This window comes from Sminthopsis crassicaudata, chromosome 2, assembly GCF_048593235.1.
Source record: "Sminthopsis crassicaudata isolate SCR6 chromosome 2, ASM4859323v1, whole genome shotgun sequence".
In the NCBI taxonomy this organism is placed as follows: domain Eukaryota; kingdom Metazoa; phylum Chordata; class Mammalia; order Dasyuromorphia; family Dasyuridae; genus Sminthopsis; species Sminthopsis crassicaudata.
The window spans coordinates 252248069-252273068 of NC_133618.1; the positions used below are offsets into that span (position 1 = coordinate 252248069).

Consider the following 25000-nt stretch of genomic DNA (forward strand, 5'->3'; position numbering starts at 1 on the left):
GGGGGAATATCTTTCTGCTCCCCCACAGGCACCAGTCTTCCCAACAAACTATTGCAGATGGATTTCCAAGTGAATAGAAATAAGAAAGTCCACATCTGTCTATCATCCCTTCCACCTATCTGTCTCCTTGACAACCAAGATCAGGTACCGTGGGAGGTCCCTGATAAAACAAGAAGCATGAGTTCCTAAGGGAAGGCGTTTTTCTCCCTGCACCTCCTGCAACCCCAAACTCACTGTTCTCACTAGCGAGGAAATGCATTGGTGACAGTCAGACAAGTGATGGATAAATTTGGACTTTTAGATTTCTCAGTGAGCACTCCCAGATGCCAAACAGGAGCAGAGAAAAAGATAATTCATACATTTTAATTTAGGTTCTTTTTACTCTTCAGTCGTCACCTCTGCTCATACTAGTCCCCCATTGTCACTGCATGAATATGGCCAGCCACAAACAAACACAAACTCCAGCACATTATTTACGGAGGAAAGGCTTTGTATACAGCCTTACCTCTGTCTTGCATCTGCCATCTGAGGACCAGCCTAGCACAGTGCAACAGGCTGGATACAGAGAAGGAAATCACAGACTTTGAAGTGTGAAAGTGTTGCCAACTGTCATCACTTAGCCTGGCGTGATGGCAGCCTGTAATCTCAGCTTCTGAGGAAGTTAAGGCTGGTGGCATTCCTGAGCTTGGGAGCTCTGAGCTGCAGGGCCTAAACCAATCCACCATTAGTTACCAATTCGATGAGTCTTTGGGAAGAGGGGGCCACCAGGATGCCTCAGGAGGGGCAAACTTGTCCAAGACATGTGAAAAATGAGTCAAAGCAGCTCTGTCAATTAGTGGATGGGGCTGGTATGTAGCCCCTGCACTTCCAGCCTGGCTTAGATTGTGAGACCCCCTCACCCTTTAAAAAAATAATGTAATCATTGCTTGAATCAAATTCTTCTGACTTCATTAGAATTAATTAGGTAGGTAGTCAAATGACAATATTTTGAATTTCCACAAAAATATTTGCATTCATGTGTGGACATTGTTTATGTATTATATATTATACATTTATATTTATGTCTATATGTCTCTATATTATAAATATATCTGCATTATGCTTATATATGCACCATATTATATATATGCATATGCATGTGTACCTTACAACATAGCATAAATAAGATCTTGCTAGATAAATTCACTAGTTAGTTATTCTTCAAGCAACATTCTACTAGTTCCTATTCCCCTTCAACAATAACAGCTCAAACGATTTTTTCAATTTTTGATTAAGGTACAACTTTTTCTTTCTCTTTCCCAAATGGTTGAATCTGTACCAAGCCAAAGTTTCTAAAGTATTTTCTTGTCACTCGATTGAACTTTGAATCGGAATTTTATTTAGCCATTTTTTAAAAAGCTCTGACTACAACTCTCCAATTATATTAAACTCACTTGGGTAAATTTACCAAGCAAATTCACGACATACTGTCTTGTTTAAAATGGGTGTCTTCCTTCAGCTCCGAAAACTCATCTTGATATGGACCCAAACCTGAGCTCTGGAAGCCTAAGTCAGTAGAGAACCCTCTGTCACATCCTACTGAGTGGGAATAGCTTTAAGTCTGGTTCTATTAATATCTTGTTGTGTAAAGAGTAGCTTTGCTCTATCTAAATGGTCCCTTTCTAAGAGGTTGTCGAAGACTGAAATGTAAGAAGCTTTACTCTCTCTATAGGGCTCCTCACTAGTAGGCCATAAAAGCCTGTTGTGTAAAGTTTTGCTCTTTCTCATGGGTCCCCCATTGTTCTTGTTGTTCAATCATTTTCAGTCATGTCTGATTTTTCATGATCTCATTTGGGGTTTTCTTGGTAAAGATGCTGGAGTGGTTTGCCATTTGGCAAATGAAGATGAATTGTTTGGACCAAAGTTCATCTAATAAGACAGGAAGAGGTTATAATCTGCACTGGTGGAAAGAATATCCAATGTGATCAAATCAAAAACTCTTCCAGCTGCTCTGTCCAAGGTTTACTAGCTATCTCTTTAACTCCTGGACCTGATGGCCTTTTCTCAGACCTTATCTTATGTAACTTCTCTGTGACTTCTGGAATTTTTATCTCCTCCTTCTGGATCCTGTCTATACTCTGAAGGATACAGGTCACTTTTCTCGCTGTAGAGGAATGCAGCCAATACAAGACAACTGCATTTTCCTTTTGTCAGTATCAGTGGGCATTAGCCCCTGCCCATTGTACTCAGTCACTGTGGCACCTTTGAGTCAGGCCTTCTTCAAACCCAGTCCCTGCTTGGCTCCCACCTAGCTTGGAGAATGCTCTGTTGTTGGGGCTCAGCCTATGCTTTTGTGCTTCTCCTGTCCCTGCCAGTATGTTCAACATTTGAATTAGATCCATTTATTTCCCCATTGGTCACTTGCCCAGAAAACTAATCCATGCAAGTAATGAACAGAAATTGCTCCAAAATACACAGAACAGGTTCATTCTTTGCTCCCATGGGCTTCTGTTCCCTGTCATATTTCTGACAGATTCAGCTTCATTTTGCTTCTCTCCAAACTACTGGAGAAAAGCCCATCAGTGCATCTGGTCTTGAACAGGTTTCCATGTCTCTTTAAGTGCATGCAGGAGACTAGAAGCAATCCCATTAATGCAACAGACATTTAGAGGAAGAAAATCTACTCAAATAGCCTAATTAAAAGCTTCTCCATTGTCTGAAAACAGACCCTCTCTGGGAGTTTGAGTTGTAATCTTGGATCATTCTTTGGTGAGAAAGGAAGATACTTTTAGACACCATTCAGAAAGAAGTACTTGTGTCAATGTTGCCAAATTATCCGTGCATATGTTTCAAAAATAAAAAGCTTTATAAATAAATAAGCTAAAAATTAAAATTAAAAAAAGAAGTTTTTGTAACCACTCTTTGTAATAATTGAACCAGAAAGGGAAGAAACCTCAGAGATCTTTAGTCCAGTCCCTTCATAAAACATAAACCCATCTTCAATATACACCTTCTTCTTGAAAACTCTCTGTTAGTACACAGAGAATTCACTATTGCTCCAGCAGTCCTCCACTTTAAATTCTTGCCCTAAAACTGATCATACTGATTAGTGAGTGCAAAACCACCTAATTCCAATCTTTGCCCTATCTCCTATTTAACCCACTATCTATTCCAGGTTACTATTTGTTCTACCACTGTGGAGCTACCTCTCCAAACTCTTTTTCAATTCTTGCTCTGGAAAAATTAAGCAATTCAAGGGCTACCATTGCTTCTAGAAAGGATGTAATAATCATCACTTATGGCTCCATTCATAATTCTTGTGACTTCTTAGACCCTATCTCCTTGGCCTGAACTCCTTCCTTCCCACCATTGCATTATGTGCTAGCTCCCTTCTTTAGAAAGTACCTTGAGACCAGGGAATCTCATTTTTGTATTTGTACCCAGAGTATCTAACACATAATAAGCAGTTAATAGATTTTAAAAATTCATTTCTTTACTTACTATTGGACATTCTCATAGTTAGAAATTTTCTTTTTTTTAAGCAGAAATGTGTCTCTTTATTACATTCATTCACTGGTATTAAGTTCTGTTCTCTGGGCCAAGTAGAACAAATCTAATCTATCTTCTTGGTACCATCAGGAGAACCTATAAAGAGTTCTCTGTAAGTTAAATGACCTAGCCCTTATGGATCTTCAGGGAGTTGTTATTTTCCTCAAAATGGAACATTTTTCAGGTTTTAACCAAGTTTCTGAAGTTTGGGCCCAGAAAAATCTAAACATAACTTATGCTCAAACTTAGACCAGCTATATGATGAGGATGTCTTATTGGGCCCCAAAGCAAAACCACCTTCTGCCTTACTGATTTTCATGATCCATTTATGGATCATTCACTTTCATGACTCCATTCATACCTGTTGTTGATCTCAGAATAGGAGAGATTCCCCCTCAGTCCAGAAAGAGGAAAAATGATCATTCCTCAAGAGAAAAAGCTTCCCCTCCCTACCGTTTAGAATAATTTGGCCCCATTGAGTCCAAGGAACAGAGGAAACATATAGAAGTCATTGCCCAGTAGATTCCCCAGGGATGTTGTACACATCTGGAGAAACAAAATATTTTCTCCAAAGTGGTAATTATAAGCCTGAGCAGCTTCTAAAATAGTTAATATAAGATCATTCAGGTGTTTCTAATTTCCTTGTAGAGCCTTTATCTCTCCTGCTGTCCCAGGGTTCTTCCCGGCAGTCTGGCTGCAGTCATTGCTTTCATACCACAGGAAGTACACAATATAGTAGACAATCTTGCATATTGTGATGGGAAATCATCTGGTCTAAACTATCCCCCACAACACACTTTCGCCAGTAGAGTCCTGTATCCTTTGTTTAAAATTCCCACCACAGTGGTCAGTAATGGTTCAGGCAACAAAGGTTCAATCATTTTCTCCAGAAAGTTCCAGTAAAAGTACACTAAACCTTTCTTGTTAGCATATTAGTGGAGATTGATCAGATTAGCCAAATCCTACCTTGGCTCTTTGAGGCTGATAAATAAGACTAGGAATTTTTTCAGGTGGCATTCCCTTGATGATTCAGATCTCTACACTCTTTTTAATCTCTGCACAGATATAGCTATATCTTTTTCTCATTTTCCTCCCTCCGCTGCAACCCAAACCACTCAACCACCTCTGCTAACTCATCCCCAGCCAAAAAATCAATTCCTGTCCCCCCTCCTCTCATGGGAAACTGCTTGGGTTTACAGAGTTGTGCTGCACCCTCTGTGTGCAGTCATGGAAAACATTACCACATACCCCAGGTAGCTCTGGCATCTACAGAAAACCATTTCCACCCTGTGGGTCATCAAGATAGATTTTAAACATAAAAAAGTCATCAGTGGAATTCATCCAGAGAGTGCTGAGCAGCTGCTGTTCTAAATCTGCCTGATAGAGTGAGAAACAGTGGATGTGTCATTCACAGGAGGAGTTACAAGTCATTTATGATCCAGTTTCACCAGGCAGACACAAATACAGGGAGACAATTACAAAGTCAAAGAGACAGAGACAGACAGACAGAGACAGAGAAAAAGGATGGGGGAGGAGAGAGAGGAAGAGTGGGAGGAGAAAAGGGAAGAGAGATAGAGACAGAGACAGAGAAAAAGGATGGGGGAGGAGAGAGAGGAAGAGTGGGAGGAGAAAAGGGAAGAGAGATAGAGACAGAGACAGAGAAAAAGGATGGGGGAGGAGAGAGAGGAAGAGTGGGAGGAGAAAAGGGAAGAGAGATAGAGACAGAGACAGAGAAAAAGGATGGGGGAGGAGAGAGAGGAAGAGTGGGAGGAGAAAAGGGAAGAGAGATAGAGACAGAGACAGAGAAAAAGGATGGGGGAGGAGAGAGAGGAAGAGTGGGAGGAGAAAAGGGAAGAGAGATAGAGACAGAGACAGAGAAAAAGGATGGGGGAGGAGAGAGAGGAAGAGTGGGAGGAGAAAAGGGAAGAGAGATAGAGACAGAGACAGAGAAAAAGGATGGGGGAGGAGAGAGAGGAAGAGTGGGAGGAGAAAAGGGAAGAGAGATAGAGACAGAGACAGAGAAAAAGGATGGGGGAGGAGAGAGAGGAAGAGTGGGAGGAGAAAAGGGAAGAGAGATAGAGACAGAGACAGAGAAAAAGGATGGGGGAGGAGAGAGAGGAAGAGTGGGAGGAGAAAAGGGAAGAGAGATAGAGACAGAGACAGAGAAAAAGGATGGGGGAGGAGAGAGAGGAAGAGTGGGAGGAGAAAAGGGAAGAGAGATAGAGACAGAGACAGAGAAAAAGGATGGGGGAGGAGAGAGAGGAAGAGTGGGAGGAGAAAAGGGAAGAGAGATAGAGACAGAGACAGAGAAAAAGGATGGGGGAGGAGAGAGAGGTAGAGTGGGAGGAGAAAGGGGAAGAGAGATAGAGACAGACAGAGACAGAGAAAAAGGATGGGGGAGGAGAGAGAGGTAGAGTGGGAGGAGAAAAGGGAAGAGAGATAGAGACAGAGACAGAGAAAAAGGATGGGGGAGGAGAGAGAGGAAGAGTGGGAGGAGAGAAGAGAAAAGAGAGAGAGAGAGAGGGACAGAGACAGAGAGAGAGGGACAGAAAGAGATTATACCTTCCCACCTCTTATATATCTCCCACAAAAGTCCATAGTCATCCTCTTACTAAATATACTGCAGACAATTCCATGTAATTGAAGTTTATACATGGGAAAACATCAATTGCTGGGTTCTGTGTAGGCTTTGGAGGATGTAGTTCCCCAAAAGACCATATCCTCTTTTATACAGTTGCTCTGACTAGCTGAGGACACTGAAGCTCTGATCAGCTTTGTGATTTACCCATAATCACAATCTTAATTAATTAATTAGCCAAACTGAGGCCTCTCATAACTAGAGGGGCCAGAAAATCTATTTGCCACTTCTTAGAGAGGGAATTAGTTAAAAAGTAGTTAAAAATCTACTTCTGAAGCCCAGAAGAAATTTATCAGTGTATGACCATTTCTATGTGCTGTTTTCTACTAAAGAAAGATTAACTATTCTTAGGAAATTACAATAGATTAGAGTCTATGTTTATTATATTGGCAAATAACATCAAATTTCCCATTTCCCCAAAGGCCAGTGTCATCCAATAGCCACCATGCTTAGAATCCTGACTCACCATCCCAGTCAACATCCCAGTGAACCTAGACCCATTTGGAACAGAGTGACCAGCAGGGCAGGATGCCAGAATTTCTCCTGGGTCCTTGTATCTAATTTTGACTATCCATAGAATGGTTCAGTGCCCCTTGGCTTATGTCCATAAGAAATGCTGGTCCCAGCCAGAAGCAGTTTTTCAAGCACCATATTATAAGGAAAAGTATAGAAAATTAGGAGTAAGGTAATTCTGATTCTGGTATCCAATCTAGTTTGAAGAGTAAAGTGAGGTGATTTGGGTTGACTTCCTTTAAGTCTTAATTTGTTGGAGCAGCTAGGTGGTGCAGTGGATGAGCACCAGCCCTGAAGTCAGGAGGACCGGAGATCAAATCTGATCTCAGACACTTAACACTTCCTAGCTGTGTGACCCTGGGCAAGTCACTTAACCCCAATTGCCTCAGGGGGGGAAAGTCTATAAAACATTAATTATAATAATAAATATATAAAGCATTTACAATATCTTATAACCTGTCCTGCCTACCTTATGAGTTGTTGTGAGGATTATATGAGATGGTTGGGGATAAAGACACACTGGACTTAAAGGTCAGAATATCTAGAGTCAGGCTACTTCCCAAACATCCAGTGGGTTTTATAATAGTATTTTTATTATCTACTTCATGAGATGAGAAAAATACTTTGTAAACTTTATAGTGCTATAGAAATCTGAGTTCATATTATGATGGTTTTGATAAAAAAACAGATTTGGGAGAGATCTAGTATAATCCATACATGTATAAAAATCCCAACTCTATGGCATCCATTTTTAAAATGGCCATTTAGTTTTTGTCAAAAACCTCTAATAATAATATATATTGAAGCATCTCACTGGCATTGTTGGACAGCTCTTTGGCTAGGAGGCAGCATGGAAACCTGGAAAGTGTACTGAATTTGGATCCAAAAGACTGAAGATTAAATTCTACCTCAGAATCTTACAATCTTATCATGAGAAAGAAAGCCACTTAACTATTCTGTGCCTCAATTTCTTCATCTTTTTTAATGAGTTTTTCTTGAGTACTATATGCCCTGTTATGTCATTTGATCTTCACAATAACCTTGAGACACAGATAATAACAGTATATGTTATTATTCTCCCTTTACAGCTTCAGTAACTCAAGCGGACAGAGATTAAGTGACTTGTACAGGATCATGCAACTAAGGCTAGATTTGAGCTCGGGCTTTCTCTCCTCCGGGTTTATCCTTCTATCAGAGGAGCCACCTAATTGCCTCTTGTTGTATAAGATGTTTTTGTCAATATAACCATAATGGGGTACTCCTAATGTAGAAAATCCCTCCCAGTGATGCATATTAACAGTTTAATTGGGAATTTTAGCCTTAAAGAAATGTCCAGAACACTAGAAAGTTAAGTAACTCACACCCTCTCGAATACCAGGGCATATATTAGAGATGGCACTTGAAACAAATCTTCCTGATTCCAAGGCTTGCCATCTAAACACTGTACCTCACTGATACTCTATCACTGTGATAACTGCTCATTTATATGCTATTTCAAGGTTGACAAAGAGTTTTCCTTATATAAGGCTGGTGTTGCTATGGAGATGATGGATGTTTAAGTAAATGTTATCTCACCTGTCCACCAGTTAAGGATATTTTGGAGCAAGGATTTCTGGGAATGCTTTGTAAGGTTTATATAGGTAAGAGATGGAATGAAAGTGTTTGGAATTCAAGATGAAATTCCTGGGACCACATGGGCCGGCATTGCTTCTCAACTTTCCTATTCTGTAAGACTGACAAGACTCTGCTGATGCAATTTCTTCCATGGTGAAGTTTTTGTTGCACTGGTGCATGCTGTGGTTGGAGACAGGGAAGTAAAGCATTTATACTCCACCCATTGACAATTCATTTTTCCTCTTCTTTAGGAAGGAACTCCCATTTACTGAGTAATTTCTCCAAGTTTTTCTTCTCCTTCCTCTCACAAGAGGAAAAAATCTAAAGCAAAGTCAAGTCCTTTCTATAAATAGTTGTGCCTGGCGTTGGCTGCTGGTATATCCAACAAAGTAAAACCTTTCCCTTGCTCTTTCATTGCTTTCCCCTTGTTCTTTCAATTCTATTATTTATTCTACTTTTATATGAAGAAAATTAGTGGCCACTAAGCTTTGGTCTATGTTTAAAGAAAGCACATATATTAAGGTTTGAGATCTCACTTCAGTGTAAAATAAAGGGATGGAGGAATAGTGACTCCCACTAAAGATGAAAGTCTAACACTTTGCAATACTAGTCCCAAGCTATCTTAGGTTGATTAGCAAAAGAGATTTTAAGCACAGAGAAAGGAAAAGTAGAAGGCATCTGAAGAGACCAGTGTGAATGCACAGGGAGCTCACTTAAAAGATGTATACAAAAATGAGTATAAGAACATAGCATGGCCATATGAAAATAATGTCAGGAGTGCTAAAGTTCAGGTTAAAGGCATAACCAAAAAAAGTGGTCTCTTTATATATTGGAAGAGAAAGGTTAAGACTGCTGCTTAGATAATGATAACTGGCTACAGAGAGAGCAGAGCAGCTGATTTCTTATTTACTTCTGTTTTCGCTGACAAAGAGAAGGATCTTTGCACTGTAAAGAATAGAACAAAAAAGGACTAATGAAGTAGATATCCAAGAAAGTAAGGTAATTAGAATAGAACACCTAGTTCACCTTAATGAATTCAGTTCATCTGACCCAAAATAACTACATCCTTGGATACTGAAAGAATTAGTGGATATGATAGCTGAAAGTAATGGAGGTTCTGAAACACTGGAGAATGGCAAATGCTATACTGATTTTTCAAAAAGAGAAGAAAATTGTCTACCAACTATAGGCTTTACCACCATGTTCCAGTAGCCTTCTCATTCTGGGAAGACTCTTCTACCCCTGTACATGAAGACGATCTTCTGATCATTCAATTCCTCCTAAACTAGCTTTTTAAAGGAAGGCCCCATCAGCCATGTTCATATTTTCTTTTTTCTCTGGGCTCTCCCTCTCCAGATTTCTTTCTCCCACTGTGTCCCCGTTTGGATACCTTCCCCTCCTCCCTGATTTTCAGCTTCCTTTTCTATGTTTTCTCCTATTATAAAATAAGCTTTCTGAAGGACCGAGACAAGATTTTTTTCTTCTATTGTAACCTAAGCTTAAGAAAGGCCTCATCTTTTAGTAAGATTAATAAGTGTTTATTAACTAAGTGATCTTGACTTTAATTCTTGATAAAACTCTAAAAAGCAACATTAAATAGGTGACTGATGGGCTTCTAGAAAATGTCATGCTTACCAAATGCAAATAACACAAACCTGAGAGGGCTAACACCGGATCACATCACTAGTGAGTAGCAGAATTGACCCTGGATGGCAAATTGAGGAACCAAAAATAAATGACAGATTTGAGCATTGAGCTAAATCTAATGCGGTGAAATTCAATAAAAATAAATATTCAGTATCATACTCGGGCTCAAAATATAACTTGTACTTTTCACAAGTACAAGACATGGAAGGCATAGTCAGCAATTTAAAAAAGATCAAGAGGTTTAAGTAGACTGTAAGCTCAGTAGGAATATGAGTCATTAGTACTCTGTGGCAGTCAAAGAAAGTTAGTATAACCTCAAACTTCATTAGGAGAGGCAAAGTTTCCAGGAATAAAGAAAAGATGGTCCCTGGCCTGGTTTACTACATGTGCTAAGACCTGGGTGCCATAGTTCAGGGGAAACACTGACCAACTAGAGATTGTCCAAATAATGGTAAGTACTATGGTGACAGGTCTTGAGTTCATGTCCTATGAAGAGGATTGGTTAAGGAACCAGGGAAGTTTTACCTGAAGAAAGGAAGGCTCAAGGAAAACACGATAGCTGCCTTCAAGTACTAGAAGTCACCTCAGAGAAGGTGGACTGATTTGTGCTGTTTGTGCTCAGCGGACAGAAGTAGGAGCAAAGGATGAGAATTGCAAAGTGGAAAACTGAGGATTAGTGGCAGGAAAAAAACCTTCCAAACAATATATACTGTCCATAAAGGGAATGGGTCTTCCTCGGAGTGTAATGGATACTGACTCATTGGAGGTCTTGGTACAAAAACTGAATGATCAGTGCTCAGGGGTGTGTAGTGGAAACCCCCTTTTTAAGTATGAGTCGGATTAAATGGTCACTGAGGTTCCTTCTAAATCTAAAATTCTGTAGTTCATCAGGCATCTTCTGTGATCAAAACTGGCCATTGTATCCCTCCCAATTCAGATGTGGATACTATGATTCAGGAATCTTCTACGTGGATTCCTGTTCAGGAATAGACTATAATAGTAGATCTCAAAAGTCCCTTTTCACTCTGGGATTCTATGAAAGTTCTAAATTCCACTTGTTTCCTCTAGTCTGCATCCATACCCACTGTTGCCCAACTGGGTAGCCCTTTCAGACCTCAAATCTTTACAGACAGAATTCACTTGCATAGAATTATATAATGAAGAAAAATTGGCATTAAATAGGTTAAAGAAATCAGAAGTTTAAGAGTTTTTTTTTTCTCTAGCTAGTCAATCATTAGTCCCCCATTGGCCAGGACTGGCCCACAATGGACTTTAGAGCTGAAGCAGGTGCTCTTCCATGGGAAAGATTTCTCCCTGACTCTCTTTTCCTTAACGATTTAGAGTAGTCAGTTCAGTAGGATATTATTCATTTCCATTTCCTAAAAGAGCTGACAGCTTTTGGCTGAAACTACAGGATCTATCTAAATATGTTCTGTGGCTGCTGGTAAAGGGATGGAAGGAGGATATACCTGTCAAAGAAAGTCATCAGGCTGGAGATGAGTGATAGTGCAAATTTCTGGGCCATCTTGAGAGTCTAACTGACACTAGTTTCAAGCAAGAGCAAATTAGAATCTCCCTCACGTATCAGGTCTATAAAGAGATGACACAAAGCTCAAAGAACTAGCTAACAATCTGAGCTACACAGTAAGGATCCCAAAAGACTTTGACAGGCTACAGCATTGGGCTGAATCGAATGAAAATGAAATTGAGTAGGGATAAATATAAAGTTCTTCTCCAATCAACTGAACAAGGTCAAAATGGAGAAGACATGGCTGGACAGTTCCTGTGGAAAACACATGGGCAGAACAACAGTGACATGGCAGTCAAAAAATCTTATATGATCTTAGGACAATTATAGAGTTACAGTTCTCAGAATAAGGGAATGGAAAGCCCCCATCTTTCTTGCCATAGTCAGAGTACATTTGGAGTATTGTGTTCATTTCTGGGTGCCACATTTTAATGAAGATATTGACCACCTGGACCACATCCCACCTGGGATTACCAAGAACACAGATTTTAGTTGAAAGGAAATTTAGAGATAATCAATTCTAATTTCCTTGTTTTATAGATGAAGAAAGTGGATCCTGAAAAACAATAAGAAGGAAAAAGATGTCATACAAGGGATAGCTGAAGGAGGGGGAATATTTGATCTGGATGGGGAAAAAAAACTTAGGGGAAACAATTATTTTGAAGAGTTAGATAACTGGGCACAGTGGATAGAGCACCAGTCCTGAAGTCAGGAGGACCTGAGTTCAAATCTGGCCTCAGACACTAAACACCTTCTAGCTGTGTGACCCTGGGCAAGTCACTTAACCCCAATTGCCTCAGAAGGAAAAAAAAAAAAAAAGAGCTATATAACTGAAATAAAGAAGTAGAGAAAAGAATAGAGATCATTCCATACAATGAACAACTGAAGGAAATGGAAAAATCTAACTCAGAGAAGAGAAAACTTAGGAAGACAAAAACTCAAAGAGCTATAATTTGTAAGAGAAGTAAGACTTATTCCATTAGGACCAGAGCACAAAGAAATGGGAGTAATGGGTGGAAGTTGCAGAGGGGGAGACAGTCTTCATGTAATGAAAAAATGTTAAATTAAACTCTACAAAAGTTGATCTCTCTTAGGAAGTAATGGATTTCTTAGGAAGCAGTACATTTCCCATCACCATCAACCTCAGTCAGATGCTAGATAACCATATTGTAGAAGAAGGTTCCCATTGAGATACAGATTGAATTTCTTAGATTCCTTCAAGTTTCCATCACTGAGAGTCTGAGGTCTTGGAACCACATTATAGATAAGTTATACATTATAACTAAACATTATAGATAAGTTCTTTTTTAAAAGTAGTGTGTAAATTGATTTTAAATGGATGACAGGAGTTTTGCTATTTAAAGAAATCATCAACTGAACCTTTTTTCTGTAAAAAGAAGATTCTTTTTTGTAAAGTGAAGTTTTAGTTAAATCCATATACATTTTCACGTAATGTGGCACAAAGTAGGTGCATATATAAATTTCCTTGAACTGTCCCCTCTTCAGTTCTCTGCTTAATATATCAATTAGTTATGACACCATTAAAATAGATCCAAAGGACCTTTCCCTCTTAGGCTGGGCATCTTGTTTTCTCATCCTCAAAGACAGTATAACCAAATGCTATACAAGGCCATACAAGTGGCCTGGTCTCTGGTGTGAGCTCCAGCCTGACTCCCCGCTATCTATCCCCAACTATAGAAACAACATTGTGCTTCAGGGAGGTAAGAACAATAAGAGAGGTCTTCCTAGAGTCAGTGAGTCTGGAATAAGTTATTGCTCAGAAATAAAAAGAACTGAGGCAGAGAAACAGCACAAGTATAAAAAAGCATAGGCCCATAAAATGATATCCATTCCAGCCCCATGATTTCCTCCTCATGAATTTCCACTATATACAGGTTTTTCATGTTTTACAATTGCTCAAGCACTCCCAAAAGGATTTATGAGTTCACAAAAGGAAAGGAGGCCTTAAATCCCAATAGAAGTTGGGCTAGATGAATTTTGAAGCATCTTCCAACTTTGAGAGTCTGGGATTCAGAAAGTTGGTGGAATAAAGGAGCATCAGAGAGTCGGAAGAGGGTTCCTCTTAGCCTCAGAAAAGGTAAATGGCTTGCCTAAGGTTGAACAACTGGGGGAGAGCAGAGAAAGATCTAGAACTCTCTTGGATTCCTAATCAGTGCTTAAACCACCAGATTATGGTTTTCTAGGCCATGTCTAGCCCTTCTCCTCTCCACACAGTGTCAGATTTGGATAGGGCAACTCTATTTATTAATTTTACACACACACACAGGTTAGCCAACTTAGAGGTGCAAAATGATTTGAATGTGCTTTCCTGGGTCAAATCATTTAGTGAGCAGCATTGACTGCCCTTCAAGGAGGGAATGACATTTGCCAACACCTCATGTCTAAGAAATTTCTTCAGGTCCATTTAGCAGCATTCTTGGTTTTTTTTTAAATGTCAGCACTCCCTGCTGTTCCCTCTCTTGCCAGCTCCCAGACTCAGGCTTGAGACTTAATCCTTTCCAAAGATGCCCCTGCATCTCATAATTATCTTTAGTGCCTTGGACCAAGTAGCACTGGTGACATTTTGTGCTTTTGTGTTGCCCAGCAAGTTTCACACTCCATGCTGGGCATTCCTTCTACTCTGTGCTCCTTTCCTAAACGAATCCAAGATCTAATTTCTGGGCAAGTTCTAAAGAGTCATGGAATATTTGCATTTCACAACCTTGATATGACTGGAGATTTCCCCCTCTTTTTGACATGCCTTAATAGCATGATACACAAGATCTGTGGGTAACATGGAAAGAACGAAGAATCATTCTCCCTGGAAACCTACGTTTTTGAGATTCCCAGAATCTTAGATCTAGAAAAGACCATAGAAAAGTTATCGAGTTGAATAGCTTTGTCTCCCATGTGAGAGTAAGAAAGATGTCTACCCAAGCATGGAAGATTCCCCCAGCAAAATGGGCAGATGAGAACAATTTGTTCCGAAGGCTACGAAGACAGTGAAAGCAAGTGAAGCGAGGAGCTTAGAGCTTGGTCAGACATAGCAGAGGCCAAGGGTATACAGTGCAGCCCAGGACATCGCCAGGTGCCTTGTCTTTTGTCAATGACTTAGGAAGAAAGAGTGAAGTTAATGGTTTCATACAATTCTGCCTCACATAAATCCAATTAATGAACAAATCAACACATCACTCCATAATGTCATTGGTCCTCTCAGAAACAAAGGATGAACAACAATAATAAATGAGAAAACAGAAGCAGCAGGAGGGAAATCTAGTGTGCCCAAGGTTGTGTGACTAATGAGAAGCAGAAAATCAATGAGACCCGTCTTCAGAGCAGGGTTCTGTGAGAGGCCAGATTGAATGACTTGACATAACTGTCTGGAGTTGAAGAGGGCCTTTTCCCCCAATGTGGATGATCTAGGTCCTAGGTCGAGGACCAAAACCCTCAGGAAAATAGAGGCTGTTTGGGGGGAGAGTCGCTCCAAGAAATTGTCCTACCTACCTCGGAGAAGTTATTTGCCCTGCTGAATGGATCTTTAAACTCCCGGGGGGCTGCTACCACTAGGATACCTTTGTAAGTAAGAGAAGTTTTGGGCTTCTCAGGGGCCAGACTCATGAAACATTCAGTTGCCGTGGTCTCAAAGGCTTTATTATTTCAGAACTAAACAGATATGGAGTCTCGCCTCCCCTTTATGAACTGCAAAATTAATTTCATTCCTTTAAATAATTGAGGTGCCAGGGGACCAGGAATACCCTCAGAAACTCATTCCTGAAATTGGTCTGAGAATGAAAACAATGTTCTCTGATTTCTCATTTCTCCCAGTCAAACCGTTCTTACCAAATCATCCCTTTTCAGCCTTGTTCATAATTTCTAGGGCACTGCCCACCAGATCTCAAGCATACCATCCTCAGTGAGCTCTCTTTTTCATCTTTGCAGCCTTCCCAGTGCCTAGCAGAATCCTTCATAAAGCATTCACTCAGGAGATGTGTTATACTGAGGTGAAGTGGCTAACACACACACACACACACACACACACACACACACACACACACACACACACTGTGACTAATACTGAGGTTTGATCTAAGTACTGGTTAGAAAGGACCAAAACTCCTAGCTTGCAGAAGCACACAAAAGCATTTGCTCATAGTGTGGTCTTGGTCGTGTCCCTTCCTCTCTTTTTCTTCCTCTCATTTTCTTTATTTGTAAAATTAGGAGGGTAAGTAAGGAGCTCCCTTTGGCCTCCCACATGCCATTCTGGGGCACTAACCCGTGGTGTTTCTCTCCCATTCCAGGTGCAGTGGTCATTGCCTTCGTAGTCTGCTGGCTGCCCTACCACGTTCGCCGCTTGATGTTCTGCTATATCCCCTCCAATCACTGGTCCCCGTGAGTATCTGCTCCATGTTATAAAGAAGCCGGTGTCTGTGTATCTGAGGAACTAAGCGTCTTCAGGGAAGATTATTCCCCATAACAACAAACCCAAGCCCCTGTGCTAATCAAAGCCCTAATTCAGGGATATTGGTTCTGCCCTTAAAGATGCTGCCAAGCCTCTCAATGACCCTACAAGGGATCCTACGATCCAGCTCCATCCAAAGGTGGATGAAAAGGTTTGACATTAAAGTCTTCACTTGACGCTTCCTTTCTGCCCCCACCCTCTCAGGGCAGCTAGATGGGGCGGTGCAGAGTTATAAGCCTGGAGTTAGGAAGAGTCCTCTTCCTGAGGTTTAAATCTGACCTCATCACCAGCCATATGATCCTGGGCAAGTCATCTCACCCTGTTTGTTTCAGTTTCCTCCTTGTAAAATGAGCTGGAGAAAGAAATGGCAAACCCTTCCAGTACCTTTGCCTAGAAACCCATAAATAGGGTCACAAAAATGACTGAACAACAACAATTCCACTTTCTCACCCCTCCCACCACCAAGTCTTGTGCCTCGGGATCACAAAGCCTAGACTTTCTTTAATGTGTTCAAAAAAATATTGAACTTTGATTCCAGAAGCCTGAATTTTATTTTAGAATCTGATACTTTGTGGTACAATGAAAAGAGAAATGGATTTGGTGCATAAAAACCTGCCTTTGAATCTCAGTTCCAACCATCCATTTGAATATATATGTCTCTTAATCTCTGTGAGCTACATTCTCCTCCTCTAAAAAATCGTCATGATAATAAAGCACACACTAACTACTCAGAGAGTTGCGACAAAAAAGTTTTGTAAACTTTAAAGGGAAGTCAAGTCAACAAGATTTTTTCATTCTATTCTGTTCTAGTCACTAAGCTAAGTGCTCTGTTGGCACACATCATTATCATCAGCAGCATCTTCCTCATTGTCGCCAGTGGGAGAAGCATGGTAATGGGCGAGCCAGGAGACCCGAGTTCTAACCCTGGCTGTGTATGGCAGGGGGTAAATTAGCCCTTCATCTCTGTGCCTAGCTTCCTCCTCTGAGAAATGAGGATATTGGACTACAATTCTCCAGCTATGGCATTGCAATCTTTTTTCTTAAGAAGTCTTAGGAGTCCTTCAAAAAAGCAAGGTTGAAAACCTAGTTTTGAAAAAACTAATTTAGGTAGGATTTCATTCACAAGTGTCATAACTATAGACCTTTTACAGTAATATGTCCATTGTGCAAATTGTGCTCTGCACAATAGGAAAAAAATCCCCATGCATGTTTTTCTACAAGCTAAACCTTGTTGGTTTTCCCTCCATGCCCACCAGTTTTGAGGAAGGAAGTCAGGGCTCCTCAGTGTATTTTTCTCCATCCCTGTATCAGGTCACAAGATCATAGGTTTAAAACTGGAAGGAACCTAAGAGGCCATCAAGTTCAAACTCCCTCATTTTATAGATAAAGAAAACAAACCCCAAAGGTAAAGGACATATCAGGTCACAAAGATGCCATGTACCAGAGACAAAATTTGAAGCAAGAGTATCTGAATCCTCATCCAGCACCTTTCCATTGTGACACATTCCTCCCACAAGTTTCCTTAGCATCTGGGGAAATTCAAAATCCTTGAAAGTAAAGATAAATCTCTAGAAGGAGCTTATGAAGCTAGACTGGAGATCATTTTAGGTATCTTTTTCTGTCCACCTGTTGTGGCTTGTCTTTCCCAGTCTTGGCATAATGTTGTGGTTGTTTTCAGTTATGTCTAATTGACTCATTTGGGATTTTCTTGACAAAGATACTGGTAAATTGACTCATTTTACAGATGAGGCAGGCAGAATTAAGTAACTCGCCCACGTTCACACAGCTTAGAAATATCTGAGGTTAGATTTGAACTGCCAGCCTGGCACTCTAGCCACTGCATCATCTAGCTGTTCCACCAACCCTAACATACAAAGATTCTAGAGCTAGAAGGGAGCTCAGGAATCATTTTTATTTAACCACCTACATCTTTAGATATTATAGTACACTACAATAAGCATTTATTAAGCACCTACTGTTAGTAGAGCCATGCTAGGCTTTAGGGAGGATACAGTTTATATAAGATTTCTTCCTGCCCTCAAAGAAGTCACCACTTAATAACAGAACGAGATAAATGTCATGCATTTCAGAATTGAAAAAGCCCCCACAGGACATCCTGTTCAACCTGTACCTAAAAAAGAATCCTATAAACAATATTTCCAATTAGTCATCGCCAGACTTCACTTGAATATCTCTAAGCACAGGATGATCCATTCCAGGGATGGGACCCACGCTTGATAGTTCATTGGTATAAGGATAATTGGGGTACATGGTGTGCTAAGGGAGGACCAGGACAGGAGGACTTGCTGAGCCCTTGGCAGGGATGCTCACCCATCTTTTTGCATCCAACTGGTCATTCAGTTCTTACCTGTGGCTCCAAAAAACTGTAGCATGCACCACAGTCACACCCCAGCAAACCTGTCTCAGTAGATGGGCCAAACCAGGTTAAGGATAAAAAACAAGCCTCGAACCCAAGAGTGAGTTAGGGGCACGTCTCCCCCAAGCACGGGAAGACCTCTCGGTGATGAGAACAATTTGCTCCAAAGGCTATAAAAGCCTTTAGGTGCTTCAAGCGCCTCCTGGGACTTTTGTCCTGACACTGGGCTTTAGTGACTCAGGAAGAGAGAATGAGGCTGACAACTTTGCCTCATTGACATCCAATTAATGAACGAGTCAAGATATCATCCCAAGATGTCACTGGTCCTTTTACAAAGGACCAACAATAACAAGAGGCTCTAAGGCAAGTCCTTTCTCCTCTCCAGGATTCAATATCCCTATCCAGAGTAGAAATAAATAATATCTATAATTATAATATATATATAATTATAATAATTGTAAGATAAGGTATATTGTGATCAAGAAAAATGCAAATTTGGAAATACTTTGTACTATGTAAATATTAGGTAAATACTATGTAAATATTATGAATAATATTGAACTATTCCTTCTGGCCAATTTTTTTAAGTAACCTTTGGGAAGGGTAATAATTTTAACTAATTCACACTAGACTGTTAATGTCTTTCCAGATCTATTTTCCTACTGAATTGGGGTGGGGAAGCAGGAAGACAAGGGACCAGGAAGGACCAAAAAGAAGAAAGGGATGATGGTGGGTTGGGGGAGAGACAGTAAAGAAAAAACTCTTATAATTTCACTACTTTCATCTCAAGAACTTGAACTTGTCCCTCCTGCTTGCCATCATTGGTCCCTGTACCACATGAAGAGTGATTAATTTCTATTACTCTATTCCAATCAGTATTAATCAGTTTGATATGATTCCATAGGGGTAGTGAATATAGGTCTGTATAGTAAGTCCCAGAGGTATGACCTGCAGATTATAAGTTTACTTACTTAATCAAAAGAAGCTAACTAGACACTCCACCTTTCTTTTTCCTTGTTATGGTGACCAAGTCCAGCATGGAAGAGGTAATTCAATTACATGGAAAGTTCCCCAACTTATTTGTACTTATTTGTACCTCCAGACCATTCTCTCTTGTCTAACATGAGCAGGTGACCATCTTATGACCACACAGTCAATGGAGATGCTTCGTCCAACCTAAGACCCCCTCCCCCCCGCTGCTGACACATCATTTCTAATTGACATATCATTTTTGGCCAATGAAGCAAGTTCTATCAACCAATATAGTGATTTCTGTCTTTTGTATAGCCCCTCCAAAGTGTTCAAATATCAAATCTGGTAGGAAACCTTATAAAAATAAGAGCCTGGAAGAAGGGGGCATCTCAGATAGTGAGGAAGATCTGAGATCCACTTATTAGAGAGCGCCATGGACTTTAATGTAGTGCCATTGGCTCAAAGCTCTGCCTCGGTGGCTTTTCTTGCAAATTGGGCAATTACAATCCCCATGCTACAGCCCTGCAGTCATCAGCCCCAATCAAAGAACTATTTCAGGAAAAAACAATGTGGCCTTCAACTAAGCCAGTTAAATTCAAGTGCCAAATACCTTTTTTTCCCCTTTCCTTGGAACAAAAAGTTCATAAACAGCAATTCTTCCCCACTTTTCAACCCTATTATCACTCCCAAGTGCTTGAGAAGAGCCAACTAAGTGGGCAAGGATATAATTTTCCCCCTCCCCCAACTGACCAGTAAGCAGGTCACTCTGTCCTTCTTCACAAAGCCTGAATTGCTCTCCTCAATTGAGCTGTCAGCAAGCTTCTGAAGGGCTATTACGTGGCAAATTAAGTCCTTGCCAGGAAAATTAGAAAAGGAAATTTTGCTTAAGCTACAGCCTTGGAGGATTTAGGTGAGATATGAGAGTGGTAATGGTCTTAGCCTCAAGATTGTCCACAACAAGCCAGTCATAAAGTCACCCAAAAGCCTGCAACAATCTAGGTGAAATCTAAAAAATGCAGAAACTGAACTGAGTGGCTTAGAAAAGAACTACGAGAGGCTCCCTTTAGATAGTCAAAAATATATAGGATGAAACCCTGACTGTGATTCATGATAAATAAAAGTAGGGATCTGCCATGTATACATTAGCAAGTATTGCAGGCTTACATGTTTCTTATTAAAAGCTGACTTTGTTGTAGAAGGACCTCATCCAGAGGGGCCCTGCCAGCATTCCTGTATAGGGTGAGCCGCTGGAGGAGATGGTTGTTAAACTCTCTTCCTACACTGAGATCTTAAGGTCTGTTCCAACTTGAGAGGTGGTGGAAAGAGTGATAGATTTGGAATCAGCGAGAGCTGGGCTAAAAACTCACCTCAGACACCTGGGAGCCACATGTCCCTAGGGAAATCACTTCTCTGTGCCTCAGTTTCCTAATCTGCAAAAGGAGAGAGCTGGTCTGCATCACCTTCTAAGGCATCTCTCAGCTCAAAATCTAGGACCTTATGACTAAATAAGAACCGATTCTATGTTGCTCTAGAAAACAAAAATGGTGGGGCAGTGGATGGAGCACCAGACCTGAATTCAGGAGGACCCGAGTTCAAATCTGACCTCAGACCTTAACACGTCCTAGCCTTGTGACCCTGGGCGAGTCACTTAATCTTTGCCTAGCTAAAAAAAAATTAATGTTGAGAACAAAAATGGCACCACTGGCTAAGTATCACAGGAAGGAAGGATTTGCCCCAGCTCAAGGAAGAACTAACTCTCCACCAATTAGAGCCATCTGGCAATGTCTGCCTTGTGAGGTCACTGAAAATGTGGAGGAGATGATCCCTAGGAATACTGCAGCCTGGCCTTTAGGAGGGAGGCTGAATTTTGCGGCTTCTGAGACCCCTTCCAGTTGATATTATCAGATTTTATTATTTTAATGGTTGCATGACTCTATGACCCGTCTCTTTTCTTTCTTCTTTCTTTTTCTGCTTGTGTTTCGAAGGCCTCTAATGCACTCGGATGTTCTCTTTCTCTCTTCCTCCCTCTCCCTTTACCTTCCAGGTTCCTCTATGATTTCTACCACTACTTCTACATGCTCACCAACGTCCTCTTCTACGTCAGCTCCACCATCAACCCCATCCTCTACAACTTGGTGTCCGCCAACTTCCGGCAGATCTTCATCTCCACCTTGGCTTTCCTCTGCCCTCCCTGGAGAAGAAGGAAAAAAAGACCGAGGTTCTCCAGGAAATCCAACAGCATCTCCAGCAACCACACCTTTTCCAGCAACGTGACCCGGGAAACGCTCTACTAGAGCTCCACAGGGCTGGCTCCAGGGCCCGGGGGGAAGGGGCCGCTGCCCCCATGGCCTAAGTGCATGTGGTGGGGTACCTGGCACAGTGATGTCAGTCAGACGTACACTGGCCTTTCACATCCGAAATAGTCTGTATCCATTCATTTGATGTTGGGGGGTGGGTGGGGAGGGGTTTTGCTGGCCTCTGTTCAGCTAAGGGTCAGCTAGGAGTTCCACTATTTCTTTTAACTTCTAAGAATTGAACTTGCATAACAGAATTCATTTGTTTTCAGCATAAAGGTATCCGCTGCTCCCCACCCCCTCCCTCCCTCTTTCTTTTGAAAGCCCGGGGATGTCATTATTTCTCCCAACGGGAACAAACAAGAACTTTAATGAGGAGAAATTAGTATTCAGCTTAAAAAAAAAAAAAAAAAGGTTTTTCTTTGTTACCTACCTAATGGATATTTAGAGCCAAGGACAGGGAAAAATAAATAGGCTCCTAGATCTGGGTGATCATTCACAGATGCGTCTCTGCTGAACATTTGCTAATAAGTGCAGCATGTTTCAGGGAATCAATAAGAAAAAGGATGCTCACCAAAACAGAAAAGTGGCCTCTGTTCAGCACAAGTAATTGTTCTATAAGCCTCAGTTCTATCTGGAAGCTTAGAATTCAGGCATAAAAGGAAGAATGAATGAAAGGTGGGGCCTGGAAACAGTCACTGAATGAGATCCGTCACTACTCAATTAAGTTACTGTGGGTAGAAGGGATTCCTGAGAGAATCACTGACATAAGCCTCTTGCAAAGAACCAGCTTCATCACCTGCCTCCAGTTCTCCCTGCAGGATCAGAAACAATTTGGCCAATTGAAATGTACTCCAGTAGGAAATGATAACAGAAATGGCTCCCAAGATACTCAGCCTCTCCTCTCTGGGCTAAAAGCAATTCAATTTCATTTAATTCAAAAAAATAATTATTGGGGGCAGCTAGGTGGTATGGTAGATGGAGCATCAGCTTAACTGGAGTTAGGAGGATTTGAGTTCAAATCCAGCCTCAGATGCTTACTAGTTGTGTGATTCCAGGCAAATCACTCAACCCTGATTGCCTCCAAAAATTATTATCATTATCATCATCATCAAGTACCTACTGCATAGGCATCATACCAAATGCACAGTTTCCTCACTGGATTGTGTCCTAATTTTATCCTCAGGACTGAGAAAGTGCTCTGTTCCTCCTTCATGAAGCAGCCTCCTTTACTCTCCATCAGTTGGTAAAGACCAGACCAGACCCAGGTGCCCCAAAATAACAGTCTAGTTATATCTCTACTATGCCCAGATCAGGCTTCTGGTCATGTTCTCTCCCCCACCGTCCCAGGCACCCAAGGAATATTCTACCCTAACTTCATTCTCCACTGATCCAGGTTAATGCATGGAGGCAAGAAACCACTGAGTATGGAACCCTGAAATGTGGTGGGAGAAGGGAGGAAAAAGAAGGATTTCTTTCATGTCTTCTCCTCCATCTTTGACCTTCACGTTATTAAAGTGGCTGGCTCCCCTTTCTTCTCTTCCCGCCCCCATCCTTCCTTTGTAGCATGCTTCTGATTCCATTCGGCTCCTGGGAATTTCTGAAGGGCTAGTCTCCTCTTCTTATCCCCTCAATATTTATTCCTGGTTAGTGTCACTTAAGCGGAGATCGCCCCCAGAGGATGAGAGGCTCCATGAATTTGTTTATTCACTGTATCTGAACAGAGAAGCAGAGAAAAGCTACCTAAAGACAGGAGCTTCCAAGATCACTTAGCATTAGTCAGCAGCTTTTATTTCTCAGAAGAGATGCCATTAGTATCAGGAAAACCAAGGTTCCAAGGCTGAATCCCCAACCACAACCTTCTTTGCTGTCTATTCCCTCAAAACCAAACCCAAATGCTTACTTATAAAGCACTTCTTAAATGTTTGTGATTGACTGGTTGATTAACTGAGCATTTATTCAAAGCAGTCTTGATTCTATTGGTAAAGAGGAGGGAAAAGGAAAGTAAGACTAATGGCTTTATTCTTAGATACTGGGAAGGAATCATGTTAGTTAGAAATTAGGCTTTTCTTTATCCCAAAACTGCAACTTTGCCCAGAGGCAGAGTTGAAATGAATGAGGCAAATGATTTAATAGGAAAGGACCAAATTAGGATGAGGAATTTTCCTTTTCAAAATCCTTCTCTTGGTCCCATAGACCTATGAGTCCAAAATTCCCCTATATATAATGTCATTATAACAGACTCAAAATAGGATGACTTACTTTGGTCATCCAAAAAAAAAAAAAAAAGGCAGATTTTCAAGCGAGAGACCCTCTGGCTGCCGCTAATTGTGTGGCTGATTACTGCTGGAGGAAAGGACAAGTCTCCAGACTGGAACCACCAGAAGCTCAGACTGTCTCCTGCCCAAGGTCCTAAACTTGAAATTTCAGAAGGTGATAATAGCAGCCTACTGAATAGTGTCAATGCATCCATTAAGTCTCTGCCTGCCAAACCAGAGCTGGTAAGAGCAACTCAAGCTCATCTGAATGCAGGGTCTCAGATTTTCCTCCATAATGGGAAAGTTCTTCTCTGAGAGCTACATTTCTGCCAGAAACTCCAAGAAATGGGGTCACTTATATCAACCTTTGTAACTGGCCAACAGGATTTATCTCCCACTTAGCTATAAAGGAAACGGTACTGCATGAGACATTGCACGTAAGCTCAGAAGCCTGAAGGTGAAGGGGTCTGAAAGGGAGCCCCAGCAGAGCCAGAGTGAGAAACTTCTCTGCATGGACATGTTTTCCTTTGAAAAATTATAGGTCAAAGGCACCTCCAGGCTGGTGGAGATTCAGGGAACTCTTGTTCTCTTGATACTATTCATGTCTATAGCTACTCATAATAGGATTTCAACTGGCATTAGCAGGGCCCAGTCCCCAACTCAACCCATCTTCGGCATGAGTGTATTTACACTAATCTTCACTTAGCGCTGGGCTTATAAATCAGGGCCAGCAAGGATGTTTCCATTCCAGCTCTGCCATTAGCTTGTTGCATGGCCAGACAAATCAGAGCTTCTCTAGAACTCAGTTTCCTCATGTGCAACATGAGGGCAAATGCTGCCTTCTCTGCCTCCCTCAAGGCAGTGAGATGAAGATGAAATTTTAAAATGTGGGAAAGTACTTTGAACAGTATAAATTATGCTATGAACCTATGGTATTACTGTAAGTTGGAGAGGGGAAAGGGGTCATTAAAGAGACAACAGCCAAAAGTCAAATGAAAAGTACTTAGGCTTGAATTTCATCCCATTATGTATCTTGCAAAAAATAGAGCTGATGTGTCCATGTTACCAGGGGTGATATTTCAAATATAGCCCAGTTGTTGTCCATCAGTGTTACAATAGCTTGTTCTCTTTTTGATCAAAAACCCAAATCCCAGAATATAAAGCATGTCTTC

The 25000-nt window shown here is 41.0% G+C and overlaps 1 protein-coding gene across 1 annotated transcript in view; it reads left to right on the top strand.

The window, feature by feature from the left end:
* Nucleotides 1-25000, top strand: part of NTSR1 (neurotensin receptor 1) — a 139394-nt gene that overhangs the window by 114107 nt on the left and 287 nt on the right. Inside the window, exons 3-4 of the mRNA XM_074288790.1 lie at nucleotides 15767-15857; nucleotides 21321-25000. The exon at nucleotides 21321-25000 is cut by the window's right edge and continues 287 nt beyond it. Of these exons, the coding sequence (XP_074144891.1) occupies nucleotides 15767-15857; nucleotides 21321-21570 (341 nt within the window). The 3' untranslated portion in view covers nucleotides 21571-25000. The remainder of the gene's footprint in view (nucleotides 1-15766; nucleotides 15858-21320) is intronic.